At 42.2% G+C, this 17,671-nt stretch overlaps 1 protein-coding gene across 1 annotated transcript; it reads right to left on the bottom strand.

The window, feature by feature from the left end:
• Positions 1 to 200: 200 nt before the first annotated feature.
• Positions 201 to 17,622, bottom strand: actn2b (actinin, alpha 2b). Its single transcript, XM_079229618.1, has 21 exons — positions 17,469 to 17,622; positions 14,054 to 14,168; positions 13,707 to 13,826; positions 13,487 to 13,573; positions 13,268 to 13,355; positions 12,544 to 12,622; positions 9,699 to 9,780; positions 9,432 to 9,517; positions 9,095 to 9,187; positions 8,506 to 8,736; positions 8,230 to 8,377; positions 7,710 to 7,860; positions 5,533 to 5,641; positions 4,604 to 4,744; positions 4,174 to 4,356; positions 3,777 to 3,911; positions 3,330 to 3,509; positions 3,022 to 3,168; positions 2,395 to 2,460; positions 2,147 to 2,305; positions 201 to 1,945 (listed from the first exon to the last, which is right to left on the bottom strand). The coding sequence occupies exons 1-21, from the start codon at positions 17,595 to 17,597 to the stop codon at positions 1,787 to 1,789; spliced, it is 2,688 nt and encodes an 895-aa protein (XP_079085744.1). The 5' UTR covers positions 17,598 to 17,622; the 3' UTR covers positions 201 to 1,786.
• Positions 17,623 to 17,671: the final 49 nt, after the last annotated feature.

The following is a 17,671-nucleotide window of genomic DNA, read 5'->3' as shown; positions in this document are numbered from 1 at the left end:
AAGTAGAATAATAGTGATATCAGCAACCACTACTGCTGTAAATACATCTTCCGCAGCATCAGCCATGAGTCTCACAATCAGTATGGGTGTGACAGCAGCTTTCGGTCTTGTGACTGAGCTTTTGTGGATTTTTTTTGCATGTGGCTTTAAATATGTTTTCTAATATTGTGAGAAATTGCAAATAAAAGACATAGTACAAGTAAGGATTTATTTAATTTATTTGAATAAATCATGAACTTTATTTCAATGTAATCCATCCATTGCCTTCAAGTACAACATTCAACTCACTGAAGTCGTTATCAGAGCCAGCAAACATCTTCCAAGGTGTCAGTACCGCCTGAGTACCTTTATTCTCCTACCAAAATACGATTCAAAACTTTCACCAAAAATGAGAACATCTCTTGAGATCAGCGGTAACTAAGGTAATGTTCTTTTGTTGCAGTGAAAGAGTACTTTTCTTTTAAAGGGGATTGCTGCAATATAAACTGAGATTTTAAATAAATAATGTGCTCCAGTGCCTTCAGTATGTGTGAAGTGGCCAATGATCCTCTTCACAGAAAGTTTCATCATTTTGATAACTTCCACAGTATTTTAGCACTCTTTTTACAAACTGCCAAAACGTTTGATTTATCATTCCTTTCATTGAGAGCATTACATTGTTTTTAGCAAAAAGCAATTTTCATAAGAAAATAGTGTTATGCACATGTAGCATATTCTGGTTAAAGTATTGCCACTACGGTATATTTAAATACTTAATTTTTGTATGATAGTATGGACGATAAATAACATTCATTAATGTTATTCTAAACTGGTATAGAAGTTGAGTATACTCAAGGAAACATGTCGTCAAACAGCTGTATAATATGGACAAATCAGGGAATTCATATATTAGGAAAAAAAAATAAGGTTTTGAATGTGTCAAAGGAAAACAACTTCAGCAAACACATTAAAGGCATACAACACACAGATGGGTAAAAATGTGGTTGCTTTTTAAGCCAAAATATCAAGCAGGACCTGTGGTCTTCATTTCATCTCCTTATTTGTGCATTTAATTTGTTTTTAATACTGCACATTTCATTTCCGGTGTTCTCTGCCTTTAAACCACTGAGCAATTGTCAACATTTACTTTTGCATTCATGTGGTTTCCCACTTCTTCCCCTCTGTTGGTTGGTGTACTTGGACTTTTGGGAACCCGTTTTCTAAACTTTAATAATGCATGGCAGCAGGTCTAAAATTGCTTCTTTTGAATTCACTTTAAAGCATCTCAAAACCCCTTATCAGATGATTGTATTCCCAAAAATAAAAAAGGAGGCACTGTGAGGAAACATGGAAACAATACATGACACTGCTCAATAAAACCGGACTTTTGTCTAATTTATTCAGCTGAAACCAAAGAAACACCACAATGCTTTTGGCTTATTACTCAGTGTCTCGATTGTTGGACTGAATTTCTCTTCTAGGTTTACCTTCATCACAGAACCAAACTTTCTGCACAAAACACACAAGACAAAATGGACAACTCATTGCTTCTCTCATTATAATTTAAACTTGGCAAGTTCTATTTGTTTCGGGACATTTCTCATTCAAGGGGACAGAAGAAGAGTACCAAGACATTTGACGATGGTCTAATGTCTAAAAACTAGACAACAAAATAAAATCTAGTAGGGTCACAAACATTTAACTAAACATATTGGATTCAACTTTTGGATCGATTCATTAAATTCATCAAGAGAGGGTAGGGGGAGGTTAGGTACACGGTCAGTAGATGAAGGATGTTTCTAGTCAGTTAAAGGTCGCTCTCTCCATAGAGGGCAGTGGAGAAGGCGGTGTAGTCCAGTGCCCCCGGTGGTGCTCCATGGCCAGAGTAAGGCGGCATCCTCATAATGCAATACTCCGCTTGCTCCGGGGGAAGTTCTCTCCTCAGCTCCTCCACTAGTATGTAGGGCTGTGGTGAGAAAAATGTGCGTCAGACGTGTTTCCACAAACATTCATGCCAATACTGTCCCCTTTTTCATTTTGAGCTCATGAACAGAATTGTAGCTCATAAATCAACATGCCATTGCAAATAAAGACAGGAAAATAAAAGATTAGTGCCGTCTAAGAATATCTGCCCGCATGTCAGTAAGCCACGCTAACACACATGTACCTTGTCAGTTGCGAGGATCCGGAAGGATGCCACAACCTGCTCGGCTGTGTCCGTGTCACCAGTCTCTCTAGTCATAAAATCAATAAAAGACTGGAAAGAGACGTTTCCAGTAGCATTGGGGTCCACCAGGATCATTATACGGGCAAACTCCACCTCCCCCTGAGAAAGATATGGGTTAAGAATGAACAGTTTGTACAGTACATGCGTAACATAATGATAGCAAAGCCCCATCCACATGTGAAACGTACCAAGTCATAACCCATAGAGATGAGGCAGGCTCTGAAGTCATCAGTCTCCATTGCTCCATTCTTCTTCTACAGTCAGAAGCACATTGTCAGGTTCATAATACATAAGGAGATTACAGGACAACATGCTTCTTATACAGTACAACATGCTTTCAATATAGCATAAAAATGATAGCAATATTTTAAGACCACATCCAAAATAACGTTTTCCAAATAGACACCGACAAGCAGATGTTTGCACTGTGATAAATTAAATGGGAACACTTTCAACTTTAAGCACCTTATGTTTTGTGATAAGACATTAAAGATGCTGAAAATGTCATAATGGCTGATGCCCGAGAGCCTAAAAACTTCAGAAAGAAGTAATTGTAATATACACACACACAGTTATTGTATTCACAAAGTTTGTATTTGGCAGATGTATTATCCTTGCCGTTACGTCATGGTGAGTCAGAATGCTGACGTCCTACTGTACCGAAGTAGCTTGAATGAAAGCTACAGGGCAATCTCTAATTACAGGGCTACCACCCCACCAGCTCTGCTTCTGAATCTCTGACTGCATCAGATCAGTCACTGAAATTGGCCCAAAAAAAAAGACTCCAGTGATGTGAAACTGTAAATGAGCTGTACCCTGTCAAAGTGGTTGAAAGATGATCTGAACTCGTTCATCTGCTGCTGGCTGATGCCTTTGGCATCCCGGGTCAGGATCTGGGTTTCTATCTCGTTGATGGTGCGGGCGATGGTCGTGAGGAGCAGCTCCCACCCGACGCGAATATGCTGTCATTGTGGCGACAAGAGCAGGCACGTTAACACAGAAGACACACCTTGAGGGGTGTGACGAATATGTAAAAAAAAAAAAAAGCTCTATATGTATGTTGTTGGTTTTTTGGGTGTAAAATGTATGTATGGTCTTGTGACAGTTTGCCGTTGCCCTGTACCTCCATAGTGTAGTTGGTGTGTTTGTTATCGAACACCAGGGACTCTTGGATTAGCTGGTGGTCTCCCTCCAACGTGTCGATGTTGTTCTTGTAAGCAACAATGACGTGCTCGCATTGCTTCAGCTGTGTCATCTGGTCCTCCAGGGCGCCTCCTATCGCCAGGGAGCAGCGCCCAATTTCCTGCAACACACCCAACAAGGTCAACTTCCATTTTTGGACCAATTCTTATCATGCACTGAGTCTAAAACTCTAATAGTTTGCTGGAAGTAATCTTCCTGTGGCTAAGACTACAATATGTTATGTGCATTATAATACTTCGTAATATTCAAATCGTCAAGGCAGCAACCACCATTATACAATGCATTTGAATATAATCATCTTCCATATTATGTCTCTTTGATTAGATGAAGCGACTGTCAAATGTCTTATAAAGCCTGTATGTCTGACCTCCATTCTGGTGTGTATCCAGGGTCCAATGAGATTAGCCTGGGCAGCAAACTGTCGTCTCAGCCTTTCATGGGCATGCTGACTTGCCATCTCCTCCTGGAGGGCACCATCCCTTTGAGGAACCAGCTTCTTCACCTAGAACACACACAAAGGGTTGAATTGTAAGAAGCTGGATCCCACTGAAAAGAGTAATTTATATTAAACTGAATTATACAAGTATTATGCTTTGGGTTCATTCTGGCTGCCGAGTCCTTCAACTCAGCGATAAAACATGATAGCAGCACTCTTGGCTGTCCGCCCATATAAAAGCATTAATTATGAAAAAGAAACACTATCTGAATAATGACTTTAGTCCTCGCTATTTGAGTCGTTAAGAGAGTTCTAAAGCCGTCGCTACCTTTTCCCATTTGTTCAGAAGCTCTTCGGTTGTGAGGGTGCTGTATGGGTTGATAATGATGGCCTTGATCCCATAGCTCTGGGAAATCTTCAGCACCTCATTGTGAATTCCCAAGATGGCCTGTCTCTCTGCATCCGCCTCAGGAAGAGTGGCTTTGAACTGCTCATGAGCTGCGATTAGACTCTGCAATGGTTAAAAAGGGAAGTCCTGAAATTTTATTAAAATTTCAATTTTGTCAAAAGTGATACATTCATCTGGTTTCCTTTTTGGGTATGACAGGTATCCCAACATTAAACACTCAAACATCAATCACAGGAACATTTTGTGCAGGTAAATCATAACTAGACTTTAACATTAGCTATATTATACTGTGAAATGACGGTAGAATTGCAGTAAGTGTGAGAGTTTACAGTGCTATTGAAGTGCGTACCTGGACCTCTTCAACTGTATGCACAATGAACATGTCCTGCAGATCCTCCATGGCTCCTTCCATCCAGTTGTTGAAAGGCGCCGACCTCTTGGCAAACTCCAAGAACAGCTGATCAATAGTCTCCAGCAGCTTTTCAGTCCGCTGAATTGGTTACAAGATATCACGTATCTGAATTGTATATTTGTACATCATGAAAACCCCAAAATATCCAGCCAATAGTTCAGCATTATAATCTACCCTGAACTAAGGTGGAGCCATCGTCTTCATATCTCACATACAAATCCCAAACAAACATCTCCTCACCTGTTTTGATGGCTAATCCGAGGGTGCATAACATTAGTGTGGCCTCGTTAACCCCTACCCAGGCTTGGTTGTTCCTGACAGAACCCCTCCCCTCAGCAGACGGCGGGGAGCCGGACAGAAAACAGACCTCTGTCCCTGTCATTCAGACTTAATCCTTGGCCCTTTCCCAGGGCCCTCACACATTTGCAGGTCTGAAATGGCTAGCATGGATCAGAGGAAGTGGCTAGCGGGCTCTCAGCCAATCACCTCCTGGACAGGACGCTTACATCCATTTCTCCTTTATCCCCTACACTCTATCTGTGTCAGGGACTTTAGAGGGGATCCAGTTCTCCATCAATCATTTATGTCCTCACTGTTAAGATGTCATTTGACGGACACTAAATATGCTTACACTGACATTTTGATTAAGCTAGTTTTTAATGCAACTTCATTCTTCATATGTTGGGGTCTGTGTGGAATATTAGCACACTCTTGTGGAGACTCCAACTTATCCTAAAATATGCCAAGAAATACATACTTCAAGTTTTAGGAACTCAGTCTTAATTGGAAATAACTATATGAGAGTACCTGTAAAGTGGATATGAACGCCCTTCCTCCGTCATCAGTCACTATTACGTCGCCCTCACCTCCAATGCCTCTCTCCTCTTCTGAGTCAGGGTTCCCAGCTTGTCCCACAAGTCACAGATGCTCTGGCAGCGCTGGTTTACAGCAGCCACATCGTGGTAGTCCAGCTCACTGGGAGAAAAAAAAGCACAGACAACTAGTTTCAGTTGTGGAAAAGCACTTTACATCATTATTGTTCCCCAGGCATTTAAGAGACGAGCAAAAACCAACTTTAAAGCTTAGAGGGTACTACACAAAGCAAAGTCAGACTTACCCACAAAATAAAATAACGTGCAGCTCTGCAAATTGTGTGTAGTGTTCTCAGGAGTAAAGTAAAAAGAAGCAGGCATTACGTTTGACTGAGGTTACCTCGAGGTACCACACAATTGGTTTCCCTTGACTAACAGCGTCAAGTTTGGACCCTGGGACAGGCATCCAGTTGAACACCAGTATTTTTTGATTTGTTTCCAAAGCCTTTGACTGGAGATATTTGAGCAATTAGCTTCAAGTCTGGTTAATAAACTCCCACGTCAGATTCAAAACAGTTCATTGAAGCTACATAGAATACAAAAGAACAAACACAAGTCAGTTATTTAGCCTTTTATTCAACATCCACACAAGCAAACTTGCACACACACATCCGAGTGAAGTGCAGAGACTACTAGAGTTGCCTTTGACCTGATCCGCTTCAGGTTGTTTTAACGACTTACAGGGCTGCTTAAGCTTTGGCTATAGTCCTGGGTCTGCCACGTCTGAGTGGGGAAGTGGTATTTCTCATAATGGGCTTCGTCCAAGTGGCCTCTGCCGGTGTCATAGTCCAACAGAAAGTGATTTTACGTGTCAGTAGGAAACTGACTAGCCAAGTACAGGTAGTGCTGGCGCCAGTCAACTGGTGTCATCCCTCGTGGAACTGGCTGCGCGGGGAACGACGTGGAAGCAGTAGACACCTCAACTCCCTGCGGCGCCGAGGCAGAGGGAGGTGGTGGCATGAAACCTTGTTCTTCCGTTTCCCACTCTTGATCTCCATGCTCAAGGACCGATGTTTGCCGACTCAACCCAGCCTGGAATTCGGCAAATGGAAAAGGTGGAGTGAGAGAAGGAGCAGGAAGGTTTAGCTCTTCAGTTTCTCCGTCAGTATTGCCGGTCTCCACGTTCGCTTCATAGTGGTTAGGCTCGCTTGCTTGAAGGAAAGAGGGAGGGCCGACGTACAGCGTGGGCTGAGAGTTTCTGGATGCGGTGGTAGACCCTTCCAGAGAAACCCAAACCGTAGGAACAATCCATGAATCCTCACTGGACATGTCTGGAGCTAGGATGTTAGACAGACTGCCTTCAGAATGATCACGGTGGCTGAAGGGAGAAACATTTGTGTGGCAAAAATTTAGTGAGCCACGGTGTGAGAATATTTAAATCATAAGTTTGTGAACATCCAAGTACATGTAGAGTCTATTCAATGATTTACCTTTTTTAGCAGGAAAGCAAAGGACATTCCAGGTGCACAGTGCAATAAGGAGCAACTGTAAAGGAAAACAGCACAGTCAAAAACAGTCAAATAAGCATGCCATGAATAGGGCATAAACAAGCAAAAATATTAATTTAACTGTCACATACCTTGGAAGAACCCAAGTAGACATTGCTGTTGTCAGCTGAAATGACATCTTCTGGTCCTGGAGCACCGATTTAATATGAAACAGGAAGTACTCTGTGACCAATCCCAGACTGAAAAGGTAATGACCGTGAACTACACCCTTAACCCTTCTTCTGAGATAGAGTGACTTGTTATTAACTAAGGAGAAGAGGGTTTAAGTCATTTTCATGAATACTTTTTTTTCAAAGTGGTTCAAAATCCTCTCGCATGCAAATCACATTCAAATGACAGAAAATCCATGCTGTTTACAATTGTTCCTGCACTGCCATTCCCTTTTTTTCTTCTTCTACCGTTTACAAATATGAACAGAAAATAGATGTTTTGGGACCACTGACGGACAGCATTTCTTTGTGAGTGCAGTGTTGTGCTTATGTATTTTGATGCTTATTCAATAATATATCCAGACAGGTGCCGTTGCAGGTCTAGAGGGTCTGAAGCCATAAATGCTATTCATGATATATGAGATAAAGTCATATTTACAAGAAAGAAAAAGAAAACAAGATGGCAGTAGCCGATTTTGCTATCAACTAAATGTCTGCTGTATGGAGTGCATACTTCAGTTCCTGTGCAATGGCGGCAATCTGCTCCACTCTGTCCTGGTGGGCTGCCAAGTCACTCTCAAAGGCCTCGTGTTTTCGAAGCAGTGCTCTGATTTCGGTCAGGGTGGCTGTTTCATAGTCCTTCTGGGAGAGGAACATTTCTTTACCTGAATATCACACATGTGCAAAGAGAGAGGGATGAGATTAGAGAGGGGAAGAACAAGATGATTAATAGGTTAGGTCTAAAAACAGGCCTTATTTGGTCATGACCTGTTGCTGTCCACTACAGGCTGATTGCATTGGACAGAATCTAAAACCTTCAGTCAAATCTCATTGCGAACCAGTCTAAATAAACCCAGAGGTTAGTGGAAACACTTGAACACTGAAAAGGAGGCAGAGGAGCAGGACTACAGATTCCAGGGAGCTACTTTAAGTACACAGACATTTAGACCTATAGACATACTTTAACAGAGAGATGTAGATAGAAAAGCAAGCATGCAGACAGTCAAAGTCACAAAAGTACAACTACAACTGACCGCTGGCCCAGTTCTCATGGTTTGTGGCTTTTTGGCGAAACTTTTCAGCCAGGTGGTCGAGCCTCTCCAACCTACGAATCTCTGTCAGGAGCCACTCCTCGAAGCCTTTTTCTGCCAGGTCCAGGCCCTGCCATGCACTAGCTATGTCCTTTACACACAATGGAAATCACAAAATCACAGTCTAAACTCACCGAAGATATTGATTGTGAAAATTATAAGAACCGTAGATGAATATAATTTCATATCATATCAAAAACTTGAATTTTAATCACTTACAGACACCATCTTTCCCTCAGAGGGCATGAAGGCGGGGCGATTGCTGATGCGCAACTTGGTCTGCAGGGTGTTGAAGTTCATTTCCAGCTGGCACTTCTCCTGCACTTTCGGGGGCTTGTGCTGGCGTCGGTAGTCCCTGAAGTCCTCCAGCTTCCGCTGCATCTCCGCCATTGTCTTCTCCGGAGTCCGGTTCTCTAGCCAGGGAGTGGTGCGGCGGATCCACTCCAGCAGCTGGGAACCACATGGACGACATGGGAATAAGTGGAGAGAGCCAAGAGACGCTCCATGTTAAGAGAGCAGTGTTTTAGGAAGACTGTGATGAATTATTGATTCTTTTCAGCAGATGGGTCTCAGCTTGTCACTTCAATGGGATACATAAGAGGGGGGACAGAATTTTTTTTAACAGGAACTAAAATCTGCACTTTTACTTTGAACTAGATTCAAGACTAACTTGAGTGTAATATCCTGCATATAATCATGATCCACAAAGTTTCCACAAGTTTTACATTTTCTTTTGAAAAAGATTGCATTGCACAATATGTCATCACCATTCAAGATGATTTTCATAAAATTACTAATTTAGCTTTACCTCACTGGCCAGTCTCTCGTATTCCTCCATCAGTTTCTCATTCTCCTGGTTCACGCCGAGCACCTTACAGATCCTGTTGGCAGCCGTCTCCGCCTGAGAGCACAGGGCACCAAAATGATGTAATTACATCAGCAAAGAAACAGGGGGCCATGCTCCCACTGATCCTTTCCATTTCCCTAATAACATTATGCTCATTAAGGATTTGTTAATCAAAATTAAATGTCAGAAACAAAATTGGCAATAGATTTGTGCACCTGTTCTCAAAATGCATGTGGATCGGGTTAGCTAACTCATCTAAGAATAGATATTATGAATGTTATAGGTGGGACCACTATACCTGCTCAGCTCCAGCAAAAGCATGGTAAAAACAGGACATATAGGTCATGATAGCTCTCTCATCAGGCTTGGGGGTGTTGATGATATCTATGGCATCGAGATGGAGGAAACATTTTAAAAACTGAAACAATGCAAACCAAAAACAGACCTCCAAAAGACAAAATATCCTCAGACACATACAGTGACGTTCATATCGCAAACACATATTACAAAGTACAGTATATGAGAAAGCTAACCTTTTTACTCTGGACTCTACTCTAAACATTACCTTCTGCATCCAGCATTTTGGGAATGTCCAGGTGTTTCTCGGCTATGTCAAAAGCCAGGTTCAGGTTCCCCATAGGATCATCCTAAATAAAGAAGCACAATTCTACATCACTGAACAGCAACACTGGATTTGACTGACCTCCATGATATGGTGGACACATCATACTCCCCGATTACCTCCTGTACATGCACATTCATTTAAGAACATTCATTTTAGTGTTATAGAGTTCACATGAGCTGGATGTTTATTAGGAACTAAACGTGATCAGTCCCATAAAACCAGTCACAATGGGGAAAATGATTTGTTATAATCTTCTCAAAACCATGGCGAGCACATGTTGAGCTTTTATCTGTCGGCAACTACAGATTACATCAAATCATTATGACAACTCTTGATTATCTTTCATTCAACCAATTTATCTTTTAGTTTGTATCATGTCAAAGAAAGGTCTTTGAGATGAGGAAAGATAACAGAAGCAAGCAAAACTTTGAATTTATGAACTCATAACTAGCAAATGTTTGTAATCTTTACTTCATAATTTTCTTGAACAACTATACAATACAAGTAAATTACTATAAATTAATCAGTCAGTAAATTAATCTACTCACAGATTACTAAAGAAAACATTGCATCCCTACAATATACATAATATTTGTTCTTGAAATGTACACACAAGTGAGTGACAGGAGAAACTTAGTGTTTGCACAGAGTGACAGTGGTGCATTAAATTAAGCCAACAGCTGACGGTGAACCCTTCCCTGCTAATGGGCCAGTCAGTGAGAGTGCAGGGGGGTAAAGGGATCATGCTATCATGCTGCTGCTATTGTTCCTATCTCTGTACCGCTGTTTCATAAAAGTAGCGGAGTGGCACACTGCATGACAGGACCAGCTGCTTACAGATCCAGTGCAGGACACATAGATGGATGTACAGGGTGGTAAATTGATGATGGGATGGTGGGAAGGATGAATGACGAGAAGGCTACCCCAATGCCTCTCTCTCTCTGTGTGTGTGTGTGTGTGTGTGTGTGTGTGTGTGTGTGTGTGTGTGTGTGTGTGTGTGTGTGTGTGTGTGTGTGTGTGTGTGTGCGTGTGTGCGCTCCACACCAGAGCTGTCTGGGCACGCTGTAACACTGCGAGCCTAACACACATGCTCACCTGGAGCCAGACTCAACAGCTGCCTGCCGCACAATGCAACTGTCTCCCGGGCGGCATGAAAGTCGAGGTGTGACCAAGTGTGTGAATATGTCCGTCAGAGAGATTTAAAGAGGGAGGGAAAAGCAGTAGAGAGAAATACATATGGTAGATTGTTCATGTGCCTCATCACTCATATTTGCCCCGAGTGCCCTTCCCAAATAATGAAAATCGACACCATCCTTACTTAAGGTGTGACTGATGAATATGATAATACCCATCTCATAGACATCTTCCTGCCTTTCATGAGGACAGGCAAACTATAACTGGGGATCGCAACGTGACATCATGGACAATAGCAGAGGTAAAGTTAAGCCCGAGCTCTGCGGGGACTAGGCTCATGTTTCTGTGACTATTCAGGGTCAACTCCAAGCCGGGCCAGTGAGTTGTGTGCTGAAAAGAGAGCGCTTCTGTTTCCAAAACAAATGAAAATGTCACTCTTCGGAATCGGCCACGGCGTTCCCCTACTGTACATATAAGGTACGGGGTCTAATTTGGCCTCGGTAAATAAATGTTCCTATTTGAGCTCCGCAATCTGATTTCTCATGAATACGTGGTCGGATTTTTTTAGGCCATGAACAATGTATTTGCAGTGCAAAATAATACAAAAATCACAATAAAACCCTACGGACCAAACATCTATTGTCGTTTTTCCCCCTAACTTGCCGCCCGACACCAAAACAGACTCGGCAGTGGAAGAGAGAAGGCGAAAATATTCCCACAAGACAGCCTTCCTGTCTGAGACAGCTCCTTCTACCAGTAGGGAAAGGTTGCGTTATTGTTACTTGACTAACACTGGAGGGCTGTCAGCTGGGCTCTGTAGCTCTGCAAATATGGAGCCCAGCTCACTGAGGCCCTCGCCTGCTTATGCTCAAACAGTCAGAATCCTGGGTGTCCTTTTAACCCTGAATATGTAAATGAGCTGTGGACTTGTTTTCCCTGAAAACGCTTTTAGCTCACATAGTATGCACACACCAATATGCAGGATGAGAAAAGTCAACTTGTGCGTTCATTTGTCATAATTTGAGGGCAGGCATCCCTTGGTTTGGATATGAAGCGATATGAATCTCACCACTAAATCCATTATTTATTCCTTATTACTGGCACAACACTGCGGCAAAGCATGCTAATTATGCTAAAGTTGTGAAGAATAATGAAGCATGATGTAACACTAAAGGAATGCACTTAGGAAAAAAACATTACGCTTTAAAGAACTTGATTTAAAAAAGCATGGTATCCATTAGCCAAACAACACACTGTTTATCTACAGCAAACATGACATTACTGCACACAGCTTCTGCCAATGACAACAGAGTGGACTTCCCATAGACAGCTTACTTAATCTAACTAACTATAACTCCCATGACATGCCACATATTTTGAGTGTATCCAAAAGTGCCACAAGTAAGAGCAACAGTCCCAACAAACTACTTCCAGCTCAGAACCAAAAAGAAGGCACACACCTCCAGTCCTAGATATAGACTAGTTTTCCTCAGTGTTTCACAACTTAAGTCCTATTAAAAGAGAAATGATCCTGAGTCTGTATTTGTTTTAATCAGTTCACGCTGTGAGGTGTTAATTGTGTGGAAATCAATCATGTTAGTTTTGGGGTCTGAAACACAGCATCCTTGTTACACGTGAAACCACACAACACCTTGTTGAGCTTAGAGTAGTCGAGGAGGTCGGGCCTGTGTCTGTGAATCAGGGCGCAGAAGGCCAGGCCGTCCTTCCAGCTTCACAAGCCAAAGAGCAGAGAGAACCAACATGTCAGTTCAAAAGGGAAGTGGAGTGGCATTCATCTTCCCTCTCCCCGAAAGCGCTTCATACAAACATGTCAACATTCACCCATTCACACACACGACCTAGATCCATCTGGATCTAAACCTTTGGGAGCAATTTGGGGTTGAGTATCTTGCCCAAGGACACCTCGACATGCGGACTGGAGGATCCGGGGATCGAACCATTGATCTTCAGCGGACGACCCGCTCCCATTCTGAGCCCCAGACGCCCCAACGTAACATGCTAACCTAACTCACAGATAATGGAGTCCTGCGCTAGCATTTACTGTGAAAGGTGCAACAGCACTTGGTGGCAACATTTTGCAGATGCCATACTCAAGTCGAGATATTTTATACTTTTTAAAGTACAGGAAGAACAAACTAATGGAATAAAATACATGTATTCACTTTACAAACTCCACATTAATGTGATATCTACTGCTATAATCATTTTCTCTATATGCCAAATTGGCATTTAATATCCCTTTTCTTGAAATATTACAAGACTGTATCAAATGAGAGGACAACCTAGACTAGCTATCGGTCACATACACTATTGCAGTATTGATTATGTTACAATTTGATGTGTTGAACACCTACCTGACATGGAAGTTTTGGACATTGACATTCCTGTAGGGGGCAGTCTTTCTCTGACACCACAGGAGAAGACCTTCCTTGGCAGAGGTTTCTAAGGAGGAAATTAATTCACAGTTTGTTGCATACTCATGATAACATAGTAAGAGTTTTTCAATGTTTAGACATTCAGCGGACACAACGAAAATTAACTAGATTTGGATCATTTGGATTTTCTTATCTCACCTTCCACAGAAATGTCCTGGATGGCGAAGCGGAGGATGATAGTCCAGATCATCCCAAGAGTCATCTTTGCATTACCGTCCACAATCTCTGAAAGGCAAACAACATGTTGCAATCAATTTGCACTCGAGTGATTAATAATATTATTGTTCTATGTTTGTGAGCTCATATTGGACATCTGATTCCTTGTAGTATGTTCATACATACAGGAAGGTGTGGATACCTTCAGCTCCAATGGAGACCAGTTTCACTCCTTTGCTCGTGATGAATTCCAACGCTTTGTTGACGTTAGCGATCTTATGAAATCGCATCTTCCCTCTGTCTGGCTTAGGTAACCTCTCTCCTGCAAACAGAACATTATGTGTCAGATATGCAAGTAGCCTTATGTGCTCAAACTGAAACAATGATATCCCATTATAAGCAAAATAGACACCAAAATGAATACTACATTGATGAAAATTCAGCTAACGGTGAATAAAATGTGCACATTATTCTACTGGTGTAGTATCAGAAAGAATAAATCACGAACACATGAAGTTATAAAGGAAGCATAATCCTTTGTGATCTAACCTGAGATAACTTCCAGAAGCAGCATGAGTTTGAGTCCATTTCTGAGGTCGTCCTCAATATTATCAATTTGAGTGCCAGCTTTCCTCAGGTGGGAGTTGCACCAGGCTGTGAATGTCTAACAGGAAAGGGAGACACAGGTCAATTAAAAGGGGATTAGATCAAATATCACCAAACAAATGAACGGCACTCTGCGCATTAAAAGTTCTGAAGCTTCGCTGATGCACCACAGATGAAAAAAAAAGAATACCACGTATGAAATGCACAAATTGGACTTTAAATCGCCATTATATTTGGATTACACTCCAAGCCTGGTATTCCTCTCTGTAGACCTAAACAAACTGAGGCAGCTCACAGCTTAACAAGTCTTCTCAACAAGACGTTATGCCAAATCGATGTTAACCTGTTTGACCACTGCTACATTTGCAGATTAACCTTCAGTGACCCATTAGTGTCCGATTTCAACTTTTTTTTCTTCCTGTATTTCCACAGCTAACAACCTCTCAGAACAACCGTACTCCATATGGGGCACTGAAATACTGTAAATCAAGTTAAGACAGGCTCATTGTCTTTCTACTCCTATTTTTATAAAGTCTGTCAATAGCGAGCCACAGAGTTCAGGGGCGCTCAACACTGCATGGATGAAAGCTGGGAGCCGACCACACATTCCGACCGATACAAGGCGTTAAATTTAGACCGCTCTGCTGTGGCTCATGATAAGAGACAGAGAGGGAAAAAAACGTCAAAACGTCTTACTCTGTCAACATGAGTGAAAATGTCACGAGGATACAGAGAGAGTTTTTGCCTCACGTCACTTTCCGTCACTATTTTGCCACTTACAATGTGATTGGTTACAGCTGCAGGGAGATAGCTTTATCACAGTACAACAGCTCATTACCATGCGGAGGGCGAATGAATGGGTCTGTCAAGGTGTCAGAAATGTTGACTCCTGCCACAATGAAAAGACATTTGAATAATATTCTAAAATAGAAATGACATTTTTATTTTCATTGATACTTAAATGGTCTATAATGTAAGTTAAGTAGATTTGACATTTTGCTATTTTCTTTTCTTACTTTTCCTAAAAACAGATAGGTCTGAATGAGTACTTTTACTTTCTGAAGTACTTTTAAAGTCTGTGGTTGAAGTACGACGCTTACAGTACATTTTAAAACATGTATTAGCAGTTGATAGTCAGGAAAGAGTGGGGTCAAATTTTGCTGGTTTAAACATGTTCACATTGGGCTTCACTTTTTTTGTAATTTGTATTCTCATCATTCTGTTAGATTAAAGAGAACAATATAAAATGTGGCAAATGTTTTATATCTCAAACCTTAACTTAACTTTTAAATGAGTGTTTTAACACCTGTATACGTATTGGTTAATATATAAATTAAACAAAAGGCACATGCATCACTTGAGGAAGATGGTTTAGCACTTTTTCCGACCCTGACTCACATTCTTGTGCTCAGTACGGGTGTATGTGGGTGCCCAGCCAGCGACTCAGGCTTCCCCTCTGGGTGCCATGCAAGAACGGAATATGACAGGCTTTAGAGTAAAGGCCATCACATTCCACACAGAGTGAGTCCCCAGAGTGTATGTGACATTGAACCGCTGCCCTCCTTGTTTGAAAAACGTGGCCTGCTGGTTCTCCAAATTTTATTCGCCCACAGCCGCCGATCCTTGCTGCCCACTTTCCGAGCCACCTGCCTCCCTTTCCAGCACAACCAATCAGTGACAGCTAAGGCTAAAAATAATTATGAATCACATCCAGAAAGGACCGACTCTGTCACTGAACTGACTGATGCCTTTGGGGCCTCACTAGGTCAGAGGCTGGCAGGTTGTGTCCAGGTGGATGAAAAATACATGAGAACCAAGTGTTTAACATGTTGAAGAGACAGGACCTGTGTAGCACCAATGAGCACTCAAGGAGTATCAGTCTGAGTCAGCTAATAGATTCATGAAAGTCCCATTAATAATGAAGGACAGCGTGTAGGATGTGAATGAAGGCTGCTGCACCAGGGCTTGAGCGAGATGATAGATTTATGGCTACTGGAGGGAAATTATTTGGAAAAAGCAACTTACAAAAGTAAGTAAAGATAGGGTCAAACAGGGGTATGTGGTCATCACATCCCACCTTGCAACAAAAAAAAGAAACACTGTGTTGAAACCACCACTGGTGCTTTATCTATTCTGATGTTTTAAACAGCTGCTCCAAGAACCAGACCACTTTCCAATGAGCAACTTGTCAACTTCAGATTATAATCAGCGAGAAGATAAACGATGTGAAAATAGCCGTGTACATAGACCAGGGACCTATTGCTGCCTCGTGTTACCAGAAATACACAGTTTTGTCATCCTTGTGGGGGGCCAAAGAAGGTTATGAGCCCATGGAGCTGGCGGCCTCCAGTTGTGCAAAGGGCTACAGTTTAAGGCCCGGGCCAACTCTTTAAAGCCCTAAAACCAATTGACAATGTGGGAGGCCGAGGCTATATTGAGTTGAGCCGATGCTGCTGGTACAATATTTCTGCCTGGTTTCTATAAACAAAAGAATTCCGCACCAAGGGCACTGGATTAACCCTACTATAATGCCTTTTGGTCCCGAGGTTAAATTTAGATGCAGCGTTCATTCTAATCCCGAGAGCGTCATCGTGAGTTAGAAGCATCTGTTGACAGCTCGCATTCCGCGCGTATCAGCGGGGAGGCAGCAGTCTGGAGAGCCGCTGGAAGGCAGAGCTATTGTTAGACACCTGGTACCCACCACCCGACCTGCCGCATCCGTCCGTCAAGCCGCCCTCCACGGCTACGTCAAGTCAGCAGCACGTAACTAGAACCACACCGGAAGTTAAGTGATGCGGTCCTGCAAAATAAAACTATACATGAAACCATAGGCGTGAAACTTCCAGTTGGTGATGCAGTGATATAACCTCCTGTTCCACAGCTGTCTGACAATAGGTTACGTCAGCGCTAGATAGACCGGCTAAAGTCAAGTGGATGCCGTCATTCTTTATTTCCCTTCTAGTTTATGTGAATTGGCTAAATGGTAAATACCTCATTAAATTGGCGTGTACGAGAAAGCAACAACAATGTGAGTTTATTTGCCACGTTTAATCCACTTAACGATTACAAAAACGTTATGTTCACCGTCGTGTTTTATTTTGAAAGTGATAACCGGATGTTGCGCTCTTTACTGTGGTGAGCTTGACGTTGGTCCAAACGGTGAGAAACTTTGATAGCAGAGTATTCACGTTAAATGGAACATATCAAATACAGACTTTTAACTTTAAGAAAGAACTTCTGATCTTATTTTAACAGAGCGAACGCTGGTTATTTGTCACATTTGTTTCCATCACACAGTGCGTAAATATCTATCTAGGATGTGATTTAATTTGAAATCAGCGTTTCTAGTTTGACTTACTTTCCTCTGCTGTTGCTCCCAGGCCGGGTCGAGTAGCATGTCCCGGTCCCACTCATCCTCCTGGGGCATGTAAATCTCCTCGTAGCCGTTATCATAGTGCACCGTGGTCTCAACCTGGGTCATCATCATTGTGCCGTTTTACTTTCTGTGAAACTCAACTGCTTGATCGACTGTAACGACGGGAGTTTCCTGACTTCTTCTTA

This window comes from Taurulus bubalis (assembly GCF_910589615.1).
Source record: "Taurulus bubalis genome assembly, chromosome: 14".
Lineage (NCBI taxonomy): Eukaryota > Metazoa > Chordata > Actinopteri > Perciformes > Cottidae > Taurulus > Taurulus bubalis.
Note: the sequence above shows the minus strand (reverse complement) of the source record. Positions and strands in the feature narration are given on the sequence as shown.

Coding starts and splice junctions, on each gene's coding strand:
- actn2b (XM_079229618.1), bottom strand. CDS start 17,597: ATGATGATGACCCAGGTTGAGACCACGGTGCACTATGATAACGGCTAC. Junction 9,518..9,698: donor CAAAATGCTGGATGCAGAAG/GTAATGTTTAGA, acceptor TCGATGCCATAG/ATATCATCAACACCCCCAAG. Junction 2,306..2,394: donor TCTCTATGGGTTATGACTTG/GTACGTTTCACA, acceptor TATCTTTCTCAG/GGGGAGGTGGAGTTTGCCCG.